The 23,124-nt window shown below is 36.1% G+C and overlaps 2 protein-coding genes across 4 annotated transcripts; one reads left to right on the top strand and one right to left on the bottom strand.

The window, feature by feature from the left end:
- Positions 1-3,486: 3,486 nt before the first annotated feature.
- LOC113064015 (UPF0577 protein KIAA1324-like) lies at positions 3,487-14,878 on the bottom strand. Its single transcript, XM_026234513.1, has 22 exons — positions 14,746-14,878; positions 12,153-12,273; positions 11,726-11,915; positions 11,488-11,635; positions 11,303-11,392; positions 10,893-10,998; positions 10,610-10,759; positions 10,075-10,163; positions 9,806-9,986; positions 9,576-9,704; positions 8,401-8,491; positions 8,216-8,318; positions 7,755-7,892; positions 7,414-7,677; positions 7,155-7,328; positions 6,868-7,057; positions 6,390-6,486; positions 6,203-6,304; positions 5,764-5,890; positions 5,506-5,684; positions 5,256-5,424; positions 3,487-4,285 (listed from the first exon to the last, which is right to left on the bottom strand). The coding sequence occupies exons 1-22, from the start codon at positions 14,842-14,844 to the stop codon at positions 4,217-4,219; spliced, it is 3,006 nt and encodes a 1,001-aa protein (XP_026090298.1). The 5' UTR covers positions 14,845-14,878; the 3' UTR covers positions 3,487-4,216.
- On the top strand, positions 14,767-22,687 carry LOC113064021 (cyclin-D-binding Myb-like transcription factor 1). Of its 3 annotated transcripts, none has more exons than XM_026234535.1 (17): positions 14,767-14,897; positions 16,591-16,703; positions 16,796-16,921; positions 17,573-17,664; positions 17,824-17,923; positions 18,036-18,112; positions 18,205-18,362; positions 18,465-18,497; positions 18,579-18,688; positions 19,525-19,753; positions 19,829-19,980; positions 20,062-20,214; positions 20,306-20,391; positions 20,469-20,627; positions 21,457-21,666; positions 21,749-21,896; positions 22,143-22,687. In XM_026234535.1, the coding sequence occupies exons 2-17, from the start codon at positions 16,598-16,600 to the stop codon at positions 22,178-22,180; spliced, it is 1,977 nt and encodes a 658-aa protein (XP_026090320.1). In that variant the 5' UTR covers positions 14,767-14,897; positions 16,591-16,597; the 3' UTR covers positions 22,181-22,687. The 3 variants fall into 3 exon arrangements, with proteins under 3 accessions (XP_026090320.1, XP_026090311.1, XP_026090330.1); XM_026234526.1 differs by lacking the exon at positions 14,767-14,897 and adding an exon at positions 15,744-16,059; XM_026234545.1 differs by lacking the exon at positions 14,767-14,897 and adding an exon at positions 16,076-16,280.
- The last annotated feature ends 437 nt before the right edge of the window (positions 22,688-23,124 follow it).

Here is a 23,124-nt window from a genome sequence, read left to right as displayed (position 1 = left end):
TGCACAAAAATGCCCACATGATGTAAAATCGGATTTTAAAGATCTGTAGCTAGTAAAAGGATACATTCACTATTTCTTTATTGGACACTTGTGTACATGTAGACGCAGTTCCCTTGTAATATATCAATCGCATGCTGTATGTATTTCACATTCACATAAATTTACTGTACAATTGAACACAAGTGTTAGGGAAAGTGCGGTAAGATTTGTCTCCTTCTTTAGCTACCAAAAAATACACTTCTTTTTGTCAGATTATCAGACACAGTATTCAGAAAGGCTCTAATTGTTTTTGTTATATTAAATATAAAATGAACATGAAAATATATACAATTAAAAAATAAAAAAATAATATATATATATATATATATATATATATATATATATTATAAATATATTAATTATAAAATATTTAAAATTGTATATATATATGTGAGTGTCAAAATTTTATACATTTATATACATAAATATACACATAAATTATTTTCTACATTTGGCTTCAAACATTCGGATTATTTTAAAGGTATTTCTGTCAATTTCATATTTGAAAAGTGTCACAACTCACCCCATTCTTCCCTGCTTTCATTTTTTTGAAGTATGAATGTGTTTATATGTTCCATGTATGAGAGAGAGAGAGAGAGAGAGAGAGTCTGGACTAGTCATCTGCTCGCTCTGGGGCTTTGTGTCCTGGTGACTCTCTTTTCATATCTGTCTACTCTCTTTGTTTTCTCGCTCACTGATCTTTTCAAAGTGCATCTGTACTGCTGGGAGGCAAACGAGCTGTCCTACTCCGCCTACCGTCAGGGAAGAGAGGGAGATGAGATCAAAGGATGCAGGATATAGAGGTTAGGAAATAGAGGGGGGGAAAGACCTAATAACGGCCTCTCTTGAAAACAAACAGTATCATGCAATGGCACCTGAATGCGTGCAATGAGAGTTAATTTATAAGCCATAACCTCAGCGAATGGTTTGTCGCACCTGTCATTTTCCTAAAATACATTCCTACTCAGTTTGTGAGTGCTATATGTGTGATTTGATCCATGGATTTATTAGTTGCATCATTACATTATTGAATTATCAGGATAATTTATTACCAAGTGACATATCTGCATTACTGTTTAACAAACGTATTATTTTAAATAAAAAGAAAAAATGTTTGAAATAACTTGTTCTTGCCTGACATGAATATTACAAAATGCCTGCCTCCAAAAACTAAAATATGCCATATTCATTTTTTCAGCATACATTGCAGTTAAGCAGTGGCGAGCTGAATAAAAATAATGATTTTTAGGTAATACATTGTTCAGACATGTTAAATTAATGCATATACAGTTTTGTTCAAAATAATAGCAGTACAATGTGACTAACCAGAATAATCAAGGTTTTTAGTATATTTTTTATTGCTACGTGGCAAACAAGTTACCAGTAGGTTCAGTAGATTGTCAGAAAACAAACAAGACCCAGCATTCATGATATGCACGCTCTTAAGGCTGTGCAATTGGGCAATTAGTTGAAAGGGGTGTGTTCAAAAAAATAGCAGTGTCTACCTTTGACTGTACAAACTCAAAACTATTTTGTACAAACATTTTTTTTTTCTGGGATTTAGCAATCCTGTGAATCACTAAACTAATATTTAGTTGTATGACCACAGTTTTTTAAAACTGCTTGACATCTGTGTGGCATGGAGTCAGCCAACTTGTGGCACCTCTCAGCTGTTATTCCACTCCATGATTCTTTAACAACATTCCACAATTCATTCACATTTCTTGGTTTTGCTTCAGAAACAGCATTTTTGATATCACCCCACAAGTTCTCAATTGGATTAAGGTCTGGAGATTGGGCTGGCCACTCCATAACATTAATTTTGTTGGTTTGGAACCAAGACTTTGCCCGTTTACTAGTGTGTTTTGGGTCATTGTCTTGTTGAAACAACCATTTCAAGGGCATGTCCTCTTCAGCATAGGGCAACATGACATCTTCAAGTATTTTCACATAGGCAAACTGATCCATGATCCCTGGTATGCGATAAATAGGCCCAACACCATAGTAGGAGAAACATGCCCATATCATGATGCTTGCACCTCCATGCTTCACTGTGTACTGTGGCTTGAATTCAGAGTTTGGGGGTCGTCTCACAAACTGCCTGTGGCCCTTGGACCCAAAAAGAACAATTTTACTCTCATCAGTCCACAAAATGTTCCTCCATTTCTCTTTAGGCCAGTTGATGTGTTCTTTGGCAAATTGTAACCTCTTCTGCACATGCCTTTTTTTTAACAGAGGGACTTTGCGGGGGATTCTTGAAAATAGATTAGCTTCACACAGACGTCTTCTAACTGTCACAGTACTTACAGGTAACTCCAGACTGTCTTTGATCATCCTGGAGGTGATCATTGGCTGAGCCTTTGCCATTCTGGTTATTCTTCTATCCATTTTGATGGTTGTCTTCCGTTTTCTTCCACGTCTCTCTGGTTTTGCTCTCCATTTTAAGGCATTGGAGATCATTTTAGCTGAACAGCCTATCATTTTTTGCACCTCTTTATAGGTTTTCCCCCTCTAATCAACTTTTTAATCAAAGTACGCTGTTCTTCTGAACAATGTCTTGAACGACCCATTTTCCTCAGATTTCAAATGCATGTTCAACAAGTGTTGGCTTCATCCTTAAATAGGGGCCACCTGATTCACACCTGTTTCTTCACAAAATTGATGACCTCAGTGATTGAATGCCACACTGCTATTTTTTTGAACACACCCTTTTTCAACTAATTCAACTAATTGCCCAATTGCACAGCCTTAAGAGCGTGCATATCATGAATGCTGGGTCTCATTTGTTTTCTGAGAATCTACTGAACCTACTGGTAACTTGTTTGCCACGTAGCAATAAAAAAATATACGAAAAACCTTGATTATTCTGGTTAGTCACATTGTACTGCTATTATTTTGAACAATACTGTAAGTGCCCAGATTCATGTATTTTTATGTTAATATTAGTGAGTGCAAACTTAATTTGTATATTGTCTCGTAGATCTCACACCATGGGATAATAAGATAATTGTTCCCTTTCTTAAATTTCTGAACTTGCTCTCGTACGAGTCATACATTTTTAGGGAACCAAGAAATAACGCAGGCGAGTCACATCTTGTGTTTACATATGGTGTTAATACATTATAAGTCGATCCCTTTAAAAATACATTTACTTTATGAAGTATCTTTTAGTGAAATGCTGTTCAGTGTACAAGGAATGTTCTCAGAACTTCAGAAAATTGTTTTAAGTATTACAGACTGAGCATTTAGAACATTCAAACATTCCGATAATGTTTGGAAAAATTTCAATTGGAATGTTCCTTTGAAAAAAAAAAAAGGCTCAAACTGGACATTTTGAATGTTCGGAGAACATTGAGAAATAATGTTTTTATAATGCCAATGTTAGCAGAATGTTCTTATGAACTGGTCTGGTGTCTTTTTCTGTATACTTAACACACTTGCTCCGTGTTTAAAGCGCTCTTAAAGTTTATTAAAGCAGAAACAGAATCAGGGAGTAAAACAGAACATATATTTCAACACAACTTTATACAGCTCGAAATACACAACGATACAAAATACAAAGTAGAAAACGGTATTGTCTCTTGTTCTCCTCAGAGGAGAGATGTGGAGAGAGGACGGTTCTCTCTGTAATACATGAAGGAAGGGCCTTTCTTCTCTCTTTTAGATCTGCTGTGTGATGTTTGGCATTGAGCTGAAACTAAAGAAGCTCTGAGTAGAGGTAAGACTCTGTCTCCATCTGTTGGCCAACCACTAGATATAATTGCATGAATGCTAGTGTGAAGAAGCAGGAAAATATTCCTCATATACCCATACAGGCTCATTTTGCAGTAGTTGTCCAATTTTTCACACACACCATGATGCAAATGTGTCTCTGATGCCCCTGTGTCTGTGGGAGATCATGGTGTATGGTTATAGATTGTGATTTGTTTCAGAAAGCAATGCTTTGCAACCTTTGACACATTTTAGCGGTATATTTGTGATACAGTTACTTTATGGGGCGGATTTTATTTTACCTAGAGAGATTTCCTGCTTTTTGACTTTTTGACAGAGATATGTTCTCAGACATTTGACAGGGGATGGCTGGAAATATTATGAAACTGAAGCAGGAGTGTCAAAACACTGAAAACTCCATGAGTGTTTGTCTCTTTCTCTCCTTCAGTAGCGGGCTCTCCTCCGGTTATCCCCAAACCCATCTCTCTGACTGAGAAGACTTCAGCTGTACTGACTCGCTGTTGTCTCCGTCTGCCTGCAGCCAAGCACAGGTAAATAAAACATTAGATGAAAACAAAAAAACTATACAAAAGGTGTTTTAGTTAACCTCAATAAGCGTAAAATATGTTTGCATCATCTCCACGTTGTTACGGAAGACTTAGAGGCCGTACATTATTTTTGAATGTCTTGTTTTTTACTTTCTCTTGATCTAAATTTAGCAAAAGTTGTTTCAGTTTTTAAAAAAGCCATTTCTGCACCATTCACAACCATTCAAAAGTTTGGGGTCTGTAAGATTTTAATGTTGTTTTTGAAAGAAGTTCTGCTTGCCTAGTCTGCATTTATTTGATAAATACAGTACAAATCATAATATTCTGAAATATGATTACAATTTAAAATAACTGTTTTCTATATAAATATATTTATTCCTGTGATGCAAAGCTGACTTTTTTTGTTTTTGTTTTATTGCTCCAGTCTTCAGCCTCACATGATCCTTCAGAAATCATTCTAATATTTGATTTGGTGCTCAAGATTTGTTTTTTAATTTTTATTATCAATGCTGAACAGTTGTGCTGATTAATATTCTGGTGGACACCATGATATCATTTAAGTTTAAAAGTAATTATATTTTTTAACATAAATGTCCTTACTGTGACTTTTGATTAATTTAATATTTCCATTCAATTTATTTAAAATAGAATCCCCAAACTTTTAATTGTGCACTGTATAGTGTACTGTATATACTACTATATAATGGATGAGCGAATTTGCATTCGTTTTAAATAAAAAATATTAACTTATATTTATTATATAATATTAATGTTTGTGGCAGGCTTTTGTTGTGCGATCAGTAATTAATTGATTAATAATAAATTCCACTGATATCATATGATATCCATGTATGTCCACTAGCTGTATCCATAAGTACATTATTCACTTCAATTAATATAAATTGAACATATTAACAAAATTTTGGAATGGCATCAAGCTCACAACAATGAACTGACCTTGCTTGCGATAGCTTTGAGTTTACCCAGTAACGAAGCAGTATTTGAGTAAACAACATCATCCTCATTCTCCTCCCCCTCTCCCTCTGCTAATGCACAGCTGTCCGCTGCTGGCAACTCACAGTCCTTATTGGCCGACATCACTAGTCTGGAGTATTTATATTCAAGCCTTTACAAAAAAGAAAAGAGGTCAAAAATCAAAAAGCACTTGTTTGCATCTCAAGCTGAATTTCCATTGACAGCGTGTTACCTTTTGTTCTTTTTCCAGAAGTAACATGTGAGAGAAACCAAGAGGACGGCCATGAAGGCTCCGCCCCCAATTCCGGCCTTCACCCATAGGTTGACCACATCACAGTGGGCGGAGGTCTTGTTCGGGAGAGGTACTCCTTTGGTGCAAAATTTTGGTTCGTTCCACACATAAAGGGTGTCCTGTTACAAGAAGGATACATGATTAATCAGAACGATGCCAAAGAAATGATACTAGATGCATTTGTGGAAAGAGATGTACCTGCACTCCTCCTTTGCACGCTCCTTCTATCGAATGGTAGTCGGTTTCAGTGCAGAGAGGACAAGCGCTAGAGCTCTCCCAGAGGAAATGAAACTCACAGCCATTACATGTACCTGCTGGGCACTTGCTAAACACACAATTAAAAAGGGTTTTTTGTGATTAACATTACCATTGTCTTTCCTTCAAGCAATTAAATTTTTTTGTAAATGCACATAATCAGTCCGACAATTTTTGTGGAACATTTTCTAGCAGAATGGTTCATTTCAGTGCATTTCAAACCCAACTCAAAATTAACTGGACTGCAAAACTTTGAATGTTATTTGTATTAGCATTTATATTAATAGTGGTGTTTCACTCATGGGTAATATTTCAGCTGTTGGGCTTCGACAACAATCCGTTTGTGAACAAATATAGATAATAAGCATAGAAAAACACACACCTCGGCACAGTGAGCTCTCCGCGTGCACTCTTCTCAGGATTGCAACGCAGAGTCACGACTGTGCTACGGCCGTTCAGACAGGATGCTGTGGGCTGTGGAGAGCTGAGGTGAAAAAAAAAACTTGTATTATAAATAAAATATCATTGCAGACATCAACTACCTATTCTAAAAATCTTTCTTTATTTACCGATAGAAGAAGTTGATATCTGGAACTTTCCATGAAGACTCAGGGAAGAGGTCTGAGCTGACAGTGACCCCGTCCAGATTTTTGTGAACCGAAGCTCCTGAGAATGGAAGAATGAAGAAAATGAGACGAGTAAGAAATTAGAACACCTCTGTTCTGAAGGGAGCTAAACACAAAAGTGCCATGTAAAAAAAACTTTACTGTAAGTTAGAGGTGGCCAAATTTCAGATATATTCTCTGTATTTCAATGCATAAAAGATGATTTCTGAAGGATCACGTGACACTGACGACTGGAGTAATGAAGTTACAAATTCAGCTTTGCATCACAGGAATAAATTACATTTTAAAATATATTAACATAGAAAATATATGCAGCCTTGGTGAGCATAAGAGACTTCATTCTAAAAAAAAACACAATCTTACTGACCCCAAACTTGTGAATGGCCATGCATATTAAATACTGTTAAAGAAATAAGCTCACCAAGGAAAGTGTCAGCCAGGCTGATGGACTGAGACGACAGTGATGTTCTAAAACCCCGTCCATCTGCAGGGATGATGGTTGATTGGCACACAAATGTCTTGACGAAATTGTTAAGGTCAGCGGATTCATTTTGCAGGTCCTTACTGGACAGATCCGTAACATTATCAGTGCACACCGCTACCTTCCTCCCCTGAGAAAGAGAACAAAATAATAAAAGCTATCAAATTTCTATTAAAGCAATCTATTTTTAGTCCGCTAAAGATAGAGATGTGTGTATGTGAGAGTACCTCAGCCCCACACAGACTGATATTAAACTGGTGGTAGTATTTAGTTCCCTTGGAGGTGAAACTAGGCCCATTCATGATTGACCCCACTGAACTCAAGGCACTCAAGTCGTAGGTCAGCGTTTGGTTTCGATCCGTATGCAAGAACGTGCAGTCGTTAAAACACACAGAGTGCTCCTGGACATATAAAACACACATTTTGCATGTTAAACAATGTTAAAAACCAATATAGTCATGCATTACGTCTTGGTTATACTCATACCTTGTTGTTCTTGCTTCCAGGACCACAGGGCTGACAGGCCTCCTGGCCATAAATGTGATGCCCAGAGAGGAAAGTGTTGGGCGGGCATTCCTGGCATTGGTTGGTGTCTTTGTTGATGAAGTGTCCAGCGGGACAGGGGACACAGGAAGAGCCGTCCTGCTGACTCATCATAGCACAGGCGTGGCAACCGGACGCTGAGCCATCCATCGCATTAGTCACCGTGATCGAGTAGATCTTGGCAATGTCATTTACATACTGACGCACCTGTGAGAGAAAGACGCAGCGAATGAGAACTTTTCCACATGACATTAAAGGTATTTATTTCTGTTGTAAATACTTACATCAGAGGCTTTGTTGGTGCGCTGGAAAGCCCATGTGTAAGAAACCGAAGCATTTTTGGTCATGGTGTGGGTGTACGCTTGTCTCGGTTTACTTCCTACCCATGATTCCACAACATTTGTGCTCTTCCTGTTTACGTCCTATGGAAACAAATGCATCGATTTAGTAAATAACTTGCAGATTTATTCATAATGATGTTTTAGTTGAACAACACATTTTTTAAATGCCACTACTTCAGAGCACATTCATTTCAACATTTCTGTAATGCTTGCAAAATGATAAAATAGAATGTTTCCTTACTGTCTGTATTTTAAACCTGTATTTTAAAAACTGTACATATTGAATGTTCAGAGGACATTCAGAAATAACATTTTCATAACAATGGCAATACTACATACTACATTTTTCTTTGTTGGTGCATACTACTGTTTCACATACTGTTATGGTTAAATAACTATCTTACTATCATAAAATAGAGTTCGCAGTCTGCGCTGCAGTCGGTCTCAAAGATAAACGTGATTCGGCCAAACTCAGTAGCTGAAGCATCGTCCACAGAAGTAGGAAGTCTGAGAGAGATAAAAAAAAAAAACTTGTAAATGTTCTGTGCACAATCAACATTTTAACAGTGGAATTATATATCTGACTCACTTGAATCCAGGCACTCGTAAATTTAAGATGAGGTAATCATTATCTGATCCACCCACTCCGACACGAATGTGATCGCCAGCCACCTCCCAACCTACAGAAACAAATGCATCGGATCATAGACCATTTACTTCATCGGCCTGTGATGCATACATGCTATTCATATATATATATGATTTTTTATGATAACAAAAAAATCATATTTACTACCTGAAAAATGGTGATGAGACCATGTTCACTCAGTGCAAGTAAATTTCATAAATAATTACAAAAAATCAGCTACACACTGAACTGAATGAGAAATTTAGAACTATAAATACTAATATAATAATATATTCTAATATCAAATTTATATTACATTAATTATTATGTTAATTATTATGAATATTTATGTTTATTTACACACACACATACACACACACACACACACACACACATATATATATATATATATATATATATAATACATATATAAGGGACTAATATCATTTATTTTAGTTTAAGTTTCAGTAATTTTGTTATGTGCTTTTGTAAAAAAAAAATTTGATTTTTATTTCTAATTAGCTTCACATTTTAGTTTTAGTAGGTATGTGTGTGTGTGTGTTTTCGCTTTTATTGATGTATTTTAAATTTTGCAGATTTTGTGCTCCTAAATATGTGCTCTTGTAATTTTTATTACAAAGATAGAAAAATACTTTTTTGTGTTAAAGATGTTTATTTTTATTTAAATTTATGCATTTAGCAGATGCTTTTATCCAAAGCGACTTCAGTTAATTCAGGCTATCAATTTTTACCTATCATTTAGCTTTAATAGTTTTAAGGGAAGTCATGGCCTAGTGGTTAGAGAGTTTGACTCCTAACCCAAGGGTTGTGGGTTTGAGTCCGGGCCGGTAATACAACGACTTAGGTGCCCTTGAGCAAGGCGCCAAACCCCCAACTGCTCCCTGGGTGCTGCAGCATAAATGGCTGCCCACTGCTCCGGGTGTGTGTTCACTGCTGTGTGTCTGCACTTTGGATGAGTTAAATGAAGAGCACGAATTCTGAGTATGGGTCACCATACTTGGTTGAATATCACGTCACTTTAGTAATTATAGTGCTTCAACTTTTTGAATAAAGTACAGTATTTGAATTAGTAATGTATTTATTTACTTAAGTTTTTCCATTTTTATTACTCTTACCATTCATTTCATCACATTTGGAGTTGCCCACATTAAAACAAGACGTTTTCATATTCCTCGGCAGGATATTCCACCACTTGTATTCATATCCCAAAGATGGTTCAGTTCCTCCCGGGCATCTTTGACATTCTGTGCCAAAAGAAATCTTCTCTGTTAAACACCAGTACCAGTAAACCAACAGTGCTGTATAATACATGAGAATGTATCTATATTAATGTGCTTCTATATACCTGTGGTGCCATCAGAGTAGGTGCCTTGAGGGCAGGGTAAACAGGTGGAAGAGTTGTGCATGTAAAAGCCCGGATTGCAGGGTGGACAGTCCTCTTTCTCTCCAGAAGGGGGCAGAGTCACAGCACCAGTCACATTCTCCACGCACACCTGAGGCTCCACCCACCTGTACAGCATCTGGGTCTAAAATAATAATACACCAATACAAAAATGAACAAATTGTCCACACATAATTTACAACAAAACAAATTCTGCATTATAATTTCCTTACCTTGCCATCACTATCACAGGCCGTGTGGATTTGAAAATAGTCTTTCTCTGAACAAGGAGGTCTTTCTTTACACTGCGACCATCCCTCCTCTAGAACACACACACACACACAAACACCCACATGGATAAACATTAGGGTGACCATATGTCCTCTTTTTCCCAGCCAGGATTTCCTTATTGCCAAAAATGTCCAGATTGTTTTCCTATTGACATGCTCACTACAGTCCTAGAGTCCAACTGGACGATTATGTTCAATGCCTGCTCACTATTGGTCAAACTACTTTTGAGTCATAACCTTCAGTAAGTATGAATACGATAGGAAAACAAAATAAACACCAGACATTTTAGGCAATTTAGAAATACCGACCAGGAAAAAATGGATGTATGGTCATACTAGAGACATTATACACACTGAAAAAGTCTTTTAGTTACTGGATTGTATTGCTAAAATTATAACAGCAAGCCATATGTAGATTGGTTGGTACAACAAAGAATGTAAGAAATCATCTGAATGATTGATTTTTGTGTGTTCGTACGGGAGTACTGTGTTTTGGAGCATGGTGTACATGAACTGGCTCCCTTTCCAGAGTAAGTGTTCCTGGGGCAAAGGTCACATGAGGAAGAGCCTGGGGTTTTACTGAAGGTGCCCGGCCTGCATGGAAAACACTCTGAGGTGTACGCCACACCTGCACACAAAACGTGTATATAAAAAAACAACAATGTATATCATATGACCATAAAATATCCCAAAATAAAATATCCCAACAAATGAAGGGTGTGAGACACAAAAGCAAACATGAGTTAATCAGAATCCCACACCTTCGATCTGGATGTTTTTCAAAAGGACCGGCTTCACTGGTTTCCCACCCAAGAGCATTCCTGTGGTTCTCCAGTATAGAATATTAGTTCCTGACTTCAGGTTCACCTGTGACATACAAAAAAAAAAAAAAAAGGCTATATTAAACATCAATACTGCAAAATCCTTAAAGGGACAGTTCACCCAAAAATGTATTTTCTGTGACCATTGTCTTACTCGCATTTTGTTCCAAACCTTTCTCTGGGACACAGAAGTAGATATTTGGCAACTAAACAGTTTGGGTTTCAACATTCTTCAAAATATCTTCAATGGTGTTCAGCAGAAGAAAAAAGTCTTACAGGCGTGAGTAAATGATGATTGAAATGTTAATTTTGGGTGAACTGTCCCTTTAAATATGAACAATCTCACTAACCGTATGGGTTCCCCACTCTCCGTTAGAGGTGAGTTTGATCCATTTCTCACTCCCTGTCTGGTCCATCTCCTGACATTGGTCATTCTGAATCTGCATCAGAAATAAAACGTTATTTTTAGAGATATATTTTCACTTCAACACATTTGTAGACAAAAAAAAACAAAGTTGTATAGAGTAAAACACACAAAGAACTCGAAGAAGACGTTGCTGTCGAGATATTGATAGTCAAAAGAGACGGATCCCTGCTTCATGAGATGCACTGCATACACCAGTGACACTGTGCAGTCGTCACGGTTGGATTCCAAGTGAGTTCCCTGAGGTGTCCATGAAGAACTGCAATTAAACAACACCGGTAGATCCAGATCTGTAAAAGCTTATAGAATATATGGATATATATATATCAGTATGTAACTCGGCACTGACTTGTTGCAGGTCATTGATTCGTCTCCCGAACCTCCCGAGTCCATGTATGTGGCCAAACTGCTGAATCCCGCAGGAATGGAGTCCCACTGGTCAAAACGCACACCGCTGCCCAGCGAATAAGAGCCAGCCGCACATGATGTGCACTGCTGGGATGACATCTCTAAAAACTCCCCAGCTTCACAAGAAAAAGCTGCACAACAAGTAAGCATGGACTCAATAGTGATACAATACAAAGACTTTCAGGTGTTTTCGGACACTCTTAAATTTTATAAATGTCACTGCTTTTGATATCAAATTATAAAACAAAGGAAATGTTTCTGTAGTGTGTTTTAGCCAGCGTTCTTTAAATTAAATGTAATATGGTTTGATATTTTAAGTAATGCAGTGCATGTCCATTAAGAGTGTGTATCTGTGGTTGTTTTCTTACTGCAGTCTGTGCCTCTGACAGGCTCTGGAAGGCCTGAGCAGCTTCCCTGGCTGTGAGGAATGGCAACTCTCCATCTGGAGCCTGTGCTGTCACACTCGGTGTACTCGAAGTAATAGTCTGTCTGAAACACACATGCAGATATCAACATATTCAAACATTTACATCGAACACAAGTTATGGTCATTAAAAGTGACCATTTTTCAAATCCACCAGGAAAAAAGATATTAGTACCGGTAGTTAAAATATAAATGTAATATTTTAGCATATAATATTATACAATATAATATTTATGTAGGTATGTACATAAATATTATATTGTGTATTAATATATATATATATATATATGTCATTAAAAGTGACCATTTTATAAACCAGTGAGGATAAAGAGTTTAATATTTAGCATATTTTAATGCAGTGACTTTTTTTTTCTTTTTATATTGTCATGTTTTATGCTTTCACCACTGGAAGAGCTTATCCCAAAGTTTACATCAACACAGCTATCATTATGTGTTAAATGTTTTTTAATTTAATTAAATTTAAAAATTAAAACAAATTTTTTATACATGTGCAAAAAATAAATAAATAACAAAAAGAAAGAAAGAAACTAATTGACAAAATTTATTTTAACATGCATAAAAACGTTTTTTGCCTAAAATAAATAAATAAAATAAAATAAAATCCTGGATGCGTGTGTGATATATATATATACCATGGACAATTTTTTGACATGCATAAGAAAGGTTTTAGGCAAAAAATAATAATAAAAAAATCCTGGATATGTGTGTGCAATCATGGAACATTTTATTTTGACATGCATAAAAAGGTTTTTAGCAACAAAATAAAATTGCCAATGAAGCATCTTTACAGAAAGTGCCCTTTGAAAACATATTGTCAGGTAACATAATTTGTTCCTTTTTTCTTCTTTTTTTTTTGATTGAGCAAACAAACTCACCCCTACCTGGTATTTTACTGTTTCTAAAACTCTCAGGCACATGTAACAAATAGTTAGGTTTCATTTGTGTGTACAATAGGGGGTGGGGATGGTCTGGCTATCTGCCTTTTGTCCCCGGACAGTCTCCAGGGCAACGGCCGGGAGCCTTGTGACTGTTGTCATGATGATCACTCATTGCTTTTGGCTGTGGATGGTAATGAATGAAGAGTCTGATATACTCTGATAACAACCTGAAATAATGAGGCCACTAAATAATTCCTGTGTGTGTGTGTGTGTGTGTGTGCGTCTTTGTTGACAGATCTGTTATGCAAATCAGTGTGTGTCCAATGCTCTAAAATTCAGCAATTGTTCTCTGCTCCTTTAGGGGCCTGCTACACACAAACGGCAAATTGACCACATACACACACACACAAACACACGTATTAAATTACATATAACACCATAATACAGTGTAATGAAGTTGTTGTCTTCAGGAAGATGATAAATACATCCCACTGGAGGTGCATGTCACCTGGTAATGCTTGATTACATTTACAGCACACACATTATCACTAATGGTGTACCTGCACCTGCCACTATTCCCCAGCATCCCCCAAAAATACTCTTAAAGGAGCAGTTCACGTTTTTCTATGCAGTTACAGCAAAAGGGACCTTGGACCACAAAACCAATCATAAGTACGGATGTATTTGTAGTAATAGACAACAATACATTGTATGGGTAAAAATTATTGATTTTTCTTTTATGCCTAAAATCATGTTCCATGAATAGATTTTGTACATTTCTTACTGTAAATATATCAAAACTTATTTTTTGAGTAGTAATATGCATTGCTAAGAACTTCATTTGGACAATTTTAAAGGCGATTTTCTCAATATTTTGATTTTTTGCTCCCTCATATTCCAGATTTTCAAATAGTTGTATCTGAGCCAAATATTTTCCTATCCTAAACCACATACATCAATGGAAAGATGATTTATTATTCAGCTTTTAGATTATATATGAATATCATAAAAAAAAATCGACCCTAATGACTGGTTTTGTGGTCCAAGGTCCCAAAGATATTGTAACTGAGGCTGTCATTCTGCCCAGCATCCATCTGTTCATTTTTGGGTGAAGTGGCCCTTTAATAAACGCGTCTTTGTATGCAAATATGGATGAGGCAAGAACAACAGAACAGTCTTTACAAATTAAATGAAGGGTGGAGACCCATTTGCGTTGTATGAATATGTTAATATATAAGTTCATATGAATCCATTTCATAACCTCTTTAACGCGAAGGTAGCGAATAACACACAATAATCGAGCTGTCATCTGATTGGCCAGCTGAGCGCCGCGTCATCATATTATAGGATTCTCGTTCGTAACCATTTTAATGTCAATAACAAGATGTTCTTTTTGCCTTTTCGTCACGGATTTTGTGCATACATAGCTATTATGCTTTTGTATTAAAAAAGAAAAATACGTAATAACGATAATCCGCATTAATGGCTTTTTAGAAGCTCTCAATGATGCGAATAACATTTTAGTATTAATTTTAAATAGGTGTATGCAGAAACAAAATATGCCTATGTCGTGGCTGGTTTAAACTGTCATTACGTTTAAAATGTATGTATTTTACAAAAAGGTGACATGTCGTTTACCTCTTTACACAGTGGCAGGTTGTCTGACGCTCGTGCGCAGAGGAAGAGGGTTACAAAGCGCACAAAATAACCGGATGTCCAAAGCGCCCTCTTCTCCATCGCATAAGGCTGGAATTAAAGGAAATCAAGAGATGTCGAGGATCCGAATAAAGGTAACGAAGTTTCGCGATGCCTATGCATAAACTACAGACTGAAATGCTCTGCTCAACGATAAGCTCCTGATGTAGTCGAGCTCGCGAGGCTCTGATTGACAGCGCGCGTCTGACGTCACGCCTGTCTAGTCTCCCAGTCACTTCACATGGCATCTTTTATTTAGGCCAAGTTAACTGCTTTTGTATACTCAGCTAAATTTAAGATTCACTGATGATCAAGTTCCAAAAATAAATCACATATAAACTAATAAACAAACACTATTTAGTAGAACACTCGATGTTCTTTTATTAAAGTGATTCTTATTAAGAAAGTCACGCTGGGAGAGCATGACAGACGGAGAGAGAGAGAGACAATAGGCAATAAATAATTCAGTAATATTACACCATTATATACTCTATTTATTCGTCAGGATGAAAAGAAAACAAGGTGAAAACATGAAACGACAATGAAAGTGAGTGGAAATGCATTGCATACACATCTGCAAAATATGTGTCACAAGCGTGATTATACCCCTTCCAATTTTTTTACTTTCTATAGGGCTGTAAAAATAACTTTTCGTTGTTTCAACCACACAGCAAACGATCAAACAAGCATGGTTTAGGCGTTGTCAATATAAAGATATGCCAAGGTAAGCCTACACTTGAGTAAGCAATTTTATTATTATTATTAATATTTATTTATTTATTTAGCATTTTGCTAACATTAAACAACCGTAAATTTTCACAGATTGAGACATTCTTGTTAATTATACTCTAACAGAGAAGCGAAACAAAACGGCATACAAGAAATGAATCAAAGTAAAATAAAATAAAATAGAACAAAACACAATTTTCTCCAGATTCAACAGCAGATGGCGCTGAGACTGTTATTAATCTGAAAGCGTGTTTGTTAATATATTAAAATGTATTTACCACAGATTAAAACCTTACTCTACTAACGTCCAAACATAAGGTGACAACCTACATTAAATGTGCACTTTTAAAAACACAAACGAACATTCAGTTAAAAAAACTCAAACAGCTTTCAGAAGCGGAAGTCACCGCCGGGCTTCTGTAGACGCTTCCGCTCTGCATGAGAAGAGGCAGAAAAAAAAGCGTATCCTCCATCCTGGTATTTGCCTTCATCCTGGTCACTGCGAAGTCCCCGTACCCAAAACAGGAAGTAAGTACCAAAACCAAAGCTAAATTTCACTTTCGCTCAACTCCGTGCGCGGCACTTGTATCTTTCTCTTCTTTGAATGAAAAATAACGCAGCGACATTGAATAAATACCGTCGAGTCCTCACGGCTTCATGCTGCACATAAACATGGCGTCTCATTATTCCTCATCTGCTTTTTTTAAAAGACCAAACAGGACATTTACAAGAAGCCGATAATCAGAATGGTGCATATAATTATTCTCCAAACTGATATGATTCGGCTTTCTTCATAAAAAAATGTTTTCACATACAAATGTTTTTTTTTTTTGTTTTTTTTTTTAAGTTTGCGTTGGTTTAAATACCTATACAGAACTATATACAGCAGTATTTGTTGCAAGCAAACTGTCTGAAATTGTATATTGTTATAATAAATATCCATTTATTATACCAATCACCTATACAACCTTCATTGTCAATGCATATAAAGTGTTTAGGTTTATCTTTAGCACATTAAAAGTGAGTGTAAAGTCTGACTGTGTGTGTATGGACCTATAGGCTGAGCATGAACACAGGAGATGTCCCGGCCACTGTGACCCTCGAATCCGTAAATTCTGTCACATTCACCCAGGACACTGATGGGAACATCATTCTGCACTGTCCTCAAAATGGTGAGACACACGACCTCATGATGTTGTGCTATATTATACTGTTTATTTTTATTTTTATATATATAATGTGCTTGTGTGGTTTGGACATGTAGATGGGGAGGATCTGGGTTCGGACGGGACCGCCGAACCTGTTCACAAACGACTGCGGTTGTCCAATGAAGACGGAGAAGACCCCCAGGACTCTACCTCGACGGAGTATTCTGTTGTCACTCTGCCAAGTGAGTATAAACACACATGTACATGTTTGTACTCCGCTTATATCTTTAAGTGAATTTCATACCAAACGATAATGCAAATATTCAGAACTCAGAAAGAGCTTTATTACCAAGTATGTTTACACACACACAAGGAATTTGAGCTTCTAGTGCAGAAGAAAGTACAGACATAGTGCAAACAAACATGAGAATGCAGAAACACATAGGAATTACGCAGAATAGATGGAATATGACAACAATATACGGAAAAACAGAAAAATTAAATGATGCACTATATACAGAAGTAGAAAAAAACATATAATTGTTTAAATCAATGTACAGATATGTTATAAACAAATAATGATGTTTATTATATATATATATATATATATATATATATATATATATATATATATATATATATATATATATATATATAAAAACCATGCTTTAATATTTTTATGAAATCAATTACCTTTAAAATTCTATATAATAAAAAAATACATAAATGTATTTATTTGTAATATTTTCTTATATAATTTTAAAAAGTTAAAAAATTAAATAAAATGAATAAATACGAAAAAAAACTTGTATGCACCACTTGCACTTAATGATGATATCATGCATTAAACTGTAAAGAGAGGTGTTATATTAACTGGTTTGTGCTGATTTTAGTTACAGAAGGTGATGAAAGTTTCGAGGTGACAATGACTGCTACGGAGATGAGAGATGGGGAGCTGGAATCAGACGACCCTTCTGAAACAACAGTAGAAACATAATTTGTTTATAAGTGCTCTACAGCTTGGTTATCAGCATTAATGGCTGGCTTTGCATGGATTTAAGACTTCATTTAGTGTGTTATTTATTTATTTATTTATGATTAGGTAGATATAAATCTCAAATATCAAAATGTTCCTTGTCAACAGGATAAGGATTCTTCTGTCCAAAAAAAAGGTAAAGATGTATCAGCTGTCAGTCAAGCCTGGTTCACCACGAAAGAGGATAAAGACACACTGGTTAATAAAGGTAAAACACATTTCTTCTTGATACAGGTCTGTGTTGTCATGCAAACCCATCTTAAGAAATATAGGACCTGATATCAGTACACAAAGTCTCATTATCTGTTATATATCCTTAGGTCACAAATGGAAACAGGGTATGTGGTCAAAAGAGGAGATTGATCTCCTGATGAGCAACATAGAGCATTATTTAAAGGTGAGCATGCATTATAGATGCATCACATATGCTGGAGGTGTCATCTTTGAGTTGCTCCCTCACTATTCTTCTGTCTGTGCATCCGGACTCAGAACCGAGGGATTCGGGACCCTGCGGAGATCATCTTTGAGATGTCAAAAGAGGAGCGAAAGGATTTTTACCGCAGTATAGCGTGTGGTTTGAACAGACCGCTGTTCGCTGTATACAGACGCGTACTACGAATGTACGATAACCGAAACCACGTAGGCAAGTAAGTTGCTTTAATTTACCTTTTAAACAGATTGACTGATCCAAACTTATCAATTATAAATGACTGGTGTAATATTGAACATGTTCTATTCTTGTCGTTTAGATACAATGATGAGGAGATCAATAAATTGAAAGAGTAAGTTGAGCCACGAATCTTGGATGTCGTGAAGTGTGAGCTGAATGTGTGATCTACATTGTCTGATTTGTGTGTTTTTAGGCTAAGGGAGAAACATGGGAATGACTGGGCTACCATTGGGGCGGCACTTGGGCGCAGTGCATCGTCTGTGAAGGACCGCTGCCGTCTCATGAAGGACACATGCAACACAGGTCAGCTTTTCCAAATTTTCATTGTAGTATCCCATCAAGGAGGTAGATTATAACATATACACACACACACACATACATATATATATATATGTATGTTTATTTTTGTTATATTAAACAAAATAAATATTCTTATAAATATGTTATAAAATATGCATTTTACATAAACCTAATAATTAAAAATAATATAATAAAATATATTTAAATATTAATAACAGATTTATTACATATTAAGATATAGTAAATTTTCTTTATATCATTATAAATTTTACATTTCATAAATTAAATTGTGTATCTTTTATTAAACTTATTAATTCATAAAAAAAGATATATTTTTATAATACTTTTCTATTAATGAAAATTAAAATGACAAATTAAATATTACATAAAACAATTAAATTCTTATAAATTATATAACAATACTTTGGCGAGTGGGGCGGGGCCGAGAGGCGTGGGAACGAGGATCGAGGCCAGGTGTAGTGATTGAAGATGAGCTACACCTGCGCCCCACCGCCGGTATCGAGTCCCACGTAGGAGATGGAAGGATATAAAACTGGAGCGACTATAGTGAAGGACGAGAGAGGACCAGGCCTGGGACATTATTTTATGTGTTTGCTTTTTATTTATGCGCACCAGTCGGCCGTGAGGGGCTGGTGTGCCGTTTTGTATTTATTTTGAATATTAAAATTATGTTTTGATTGTCTGCCGGTTCCCGCCTCCTTCTTCCCGATGTATATGGAGTTTTAATATTGTTACAAATACCGTATTATTATGTGGTTTATTTTTATTATGCTTATATATTTATTTGCGAGACATCATCGTAAACGCTCATGCTTTAGGAAAATGGACGGAGGAAGAGGAGAGAAGGTTGGCAGAGGTGGTCCACGAGTTGACGGGCACAGAGGCGGGTGACGTTGTAACTCAGGGAGTCTCTTGGGCATCGGTGGCTGAACTAGTCGGCACTCGCTCTGAGAAACAGTGCCGCTCCAAATGGCTCAACTACCTTAACTGGAAACAGAGCGGTGGCACGGAGTGGACCAAAGAAGATGACATCAACCTGGTTCGCAGGTAGTTCACAGCACAATTCACATTACCTGTTCACAAACTAATTATGACTCGTTAATCATAATTATGCATGAGCAGGATGGCTGAACTGGGTGTGGATGATGAGAATGAAATTAATTGGGACATTCTGGCTGGTGGGTGGAGCAGTGTTCGTTCGCCTCAGTGGCTCCGCAGCAAATGGTGGACCATCAAAAGACAAGTGTCCAATCATAAGGAACTTCCCTTCTCTGGTGAGATATAGTCTTTATAGTTTAGCATGTCTGTTCTAATGTGAGTTCAGACACTGAAGCAGTGTTTTCTGTGGTGTGTAGTCTTGCTGAAAGGACTGCAGGATGTTGTGGAGGCACCGCCGTCTGCGATGAACAAGGTTGTGGTGGTTGGTTCTCGATCTGCTAGTGCTTCGCCCAGCCCCGTCACCGCACTGCAGATCCCGGTCCAGATTCCAGTGCAGATCACACATGTCTGTGAGTCCGCTTAACCTGCTGGAGTGAGTTTTTGTGGTTCTAACAGTTCAGTGGCATTGTAGATTTAATGCACCATTTTCTCTCTCCACAGCTTCTTCAGACGGTGCAAGCGGTGCCTCAGACAGTGAAACCATCACACTGAACTCTGGGGCTTTACAGACCTTTGAATTACTGCCTGTGAGTACCTCAGATTTTTCGAAACTATAAGATATATAAGCTGTGTTTATAAATCATGTGTGTAATTTCCTCCCTAGTCATTTCACCTGCAGCCCACTGGCACCCCTGGAACGTATTTCCTCCAAACAGGAACCAATCAGAGCCTCCCACTCACACTCTCAGCCAATCCCACGGTCACACTCACAGCTGCTGCTTCGCCGTCTTCACCAGACCAGATTATTTTACACAGCCTCACCGTAAGTCTTTTGTGTGCACAAGGGTTATAGTTAACTCAAATGATTAAAAACCATATTTTTTACTTGAAATGAAATAACATTAAAAAAATTATTTGCTAAGGCAACTATTTTACTTTAACATTGTCTTTTTAGTTTGCTATTGAAGTACTAAAATCACCAAAACTAAAACTGAGATAAAAATAATTAAAAACTAAGCAAATGTTTAAAATTTTTGATTACAAATGACAAAAGCACATGGCAAAATTACAAAAATTATACTTAAAAGTAAAAAAAAAAGAAGAAAAAATAACTATTATATTATACAGCGATATAAAAAAATTATAATAGTATATTGCTGACACTAAAATAATTATTTTGCACACATATATCCATTATGCATTTTTGGAAAAACATATAAAAATTACAAAAACAACTCAAAACACAGAATTTGTAATTACTTTCCGTTTTAATTATTTTATTGAAAGTAACATTTTGAAAATAAATAAATAAATATGAATTAAAACTACAATAGTATGTTATTGATATATATATATATATATATATATATATATATATATATATATATATATATATATATATATATATATATATAAATTAATTAATTTGTGGGAAATAAAATGAATAAAAATGACAAAAACAATATAACAAAATTACCAAATTTAAACTTAATAAACAGAATTATTTAATTTTAAGTACTTTATTAAAACTAAAAATGAAATCAGAATATTAATACTATGTTAATGATACTAAAATATTTACCAAAATTAATGTGGAGTCGCAAAGCCTGTACTTCTCTCTCTCTTCTGCCCTCTTTCACCATCTGCATCAGACCGACAATGAGAATGTGACGGTCCAGATGTCCCACCCTGGCATCATCATCCAGACGGTAACCTCAGAGGACCTCTCGGACCCACTCGGCCAATCAGAGCTGGAGGGAGAGCAGGAGCTTGACAAGGAAGAGCCTTCGGAAAACCAAAACAATTCTGGAGAAGAGGAGCAGAGTGAAGAGAGATCGAAAGATGTACAAGAAGAAGAAAAGGTTTCATTTTCTGAATTCATTACAAAAACGAAGTGTTCTCATGCCACCTTCCTGCTCATAAAATTCTCCTGTATTTGTTTAGACTCTGGACTCTCCTAAAGTTGGGGAAACTGTAGAGAGTTCTGCGATGGGTGAAGGAGCCGTGCTCATGGTTCCATCTCCAAGCAGCTTTATTCCTACTAATGAGGGCATGAGCACAGATTCTGTCCTTCCGCTTGGAACACTGACAGGTAATGAACAGAGCTGGTATAACACTTTACTGTATTCTAATTACTTTTCCTGGTAGTGCAGTAATGCAATGCATTACATTTTAAATATTTGTAATTTGATTACAGTCACTAATGTCAATAAAATTGTTACTTAAGTTGCAGTGTTAAAAAATGTTTCGCGTGTTAGTTACCCTTTAATAAATCACCAGAGATTGCAAGCTAAAACAGGTAGTGTTAGCTTTCTAACCATTGGTTTTTTCCATACAGATCCCATTCTGCAGAACCAGGAAGAGGGATCAGACTGAACCACAAGTCACAAAAACTCTGACTTTAGAGGATGCATTCCTTTATATAAGGACAAATGCAGCATGCAGGATCATCCAAACATCATCAAAAGAAACGTGCGTGCATCAAAACACTTCGGTATTTATTTATCATCCTGAGCCTCATCTGTGTCTCAGTGCAGTTAAAAACATGAAATACTCTGAAACTACACTTTTTTGTGGTGTATTTAAAATGATATAATACGTTCATTATTTTAAAGTTTTTGTGTGTGTGTGTGTCTGTGTATATCTAGATTTGACTAGTTTTTGTAGCTTACTTTCCTGCTTAAAATTAAAACTTGAGCTAAAGCTCCATGAAGCTGCACTGTTCTGAAATATTAATTAAAGAGGCTGTACAGGAATGTTTGCATCATTCCAAATGTTCGCTAGGCTAGATGGCCATCATTTCTCAAATGGTTTAAATATTCACCTTCTCTATAAGTTAGTGCCTATGTGTTTATTTATTTAATAAACAAAATTTTGTCACCACTTGCATGTCATTACTGTTGTCCCATTGAAATGATCTGTTCTCATTAATAAAATGAACTGAACTATTGCAGTTGAGAGATTAAGGAACAGGGAAGAGGAAATAAATGTTATTGGTTAAATCTCAGTAAATCTTAAATTATGAAGATCTGACTTCTCCCCAATGAAGGTACCTCAAAGAGTTTACTGAGCTAAAACAACTAAAGTTTTTTTTTGGAGGAGAAAGGTCTCATTTCTGCACATAATACCTAACAAAATTGCAAAAATGTTTATTATTGAGGCTGCTTCTGAAAATACTCAGTTATCACACCAGCAGAAAGTGATATTTTGGCATTATTTATGCCTTTTTATTTTTTAGTTGTTATTAAGATTTTTTTAGTTTTTATTTTTATGCGTTATGTTTTTAATTAAATGATTAAAAAAATTAAATAAATGTTATT

Source organism: Carassius auratus, chromosome 4 (assembly GCF_003368295.1).
Source record: "Carassius auratus strain Wakin chromosome 4, ASM336829v1, whole genome shotgun sequence".
Lineage (NCBI taxonomy): Eukaryota > Metazoa > Chordata > Actinopteri > Cypriniformes > Cyprinidae > Carassius > Carassius auratus.
Note: the sequence above shows the minus strand (reverse complement) of the source record. Positions and strands in the feature narration are given on the sequence as shown.

What these genes read in the sequence shown, in the direction of transcription:
- LOC113064021 (XM_026234535.1), top strand. Translation starts at nt 16,598, where the DNA reads ATGAACACAGGAGATGTCCCGGCCACTGTGACCCTCGAATCCGTAAAT. An exon ending in ACATAGAGCATTATTTAAAG is followed by an intron (nt 18,113 to 18,204) that starts GTGAGCATGCAT and finishes ATCCGGACTCAG; the next exon opens with AACCGAGGGATTCGGGACCC. An exon ending in TAAGGAACTTCCCTTCTCTG is followed by an intron (nt 19,981 to 20,061) that starts GTGAGATATAGT and finishes TGTGGTGTGTAG; the next exon opens with TCTTGCTGAAAGGACTGCAG.
- LOC113064015 (XM_026234513.1), bottom strand. Translation starts at nt 14,844, where the DNA reads ATGGAGAAGAGGGCGCTTTGGACATCCGGTTATTTTGTGCGCTTTGTA. An exon ending in GAATCAATGACCTGCAACAA is followed by an intron (nt 11,636 to 11,725) that starts GTCAGTGCCGAG and finishes GTTTAATTGCAG; the next exon opens with TTCTTCATGGACACCTCAGG. An exon ending in GAAAAACATCCAGATCGAAG is followed by an intron (nt 10,760 to 10,892) that starts GTGTGGGATTCT and finishes TTTTGTGTGCAG; the next exon opens with GTGTGGCGTACACCTCAGAG.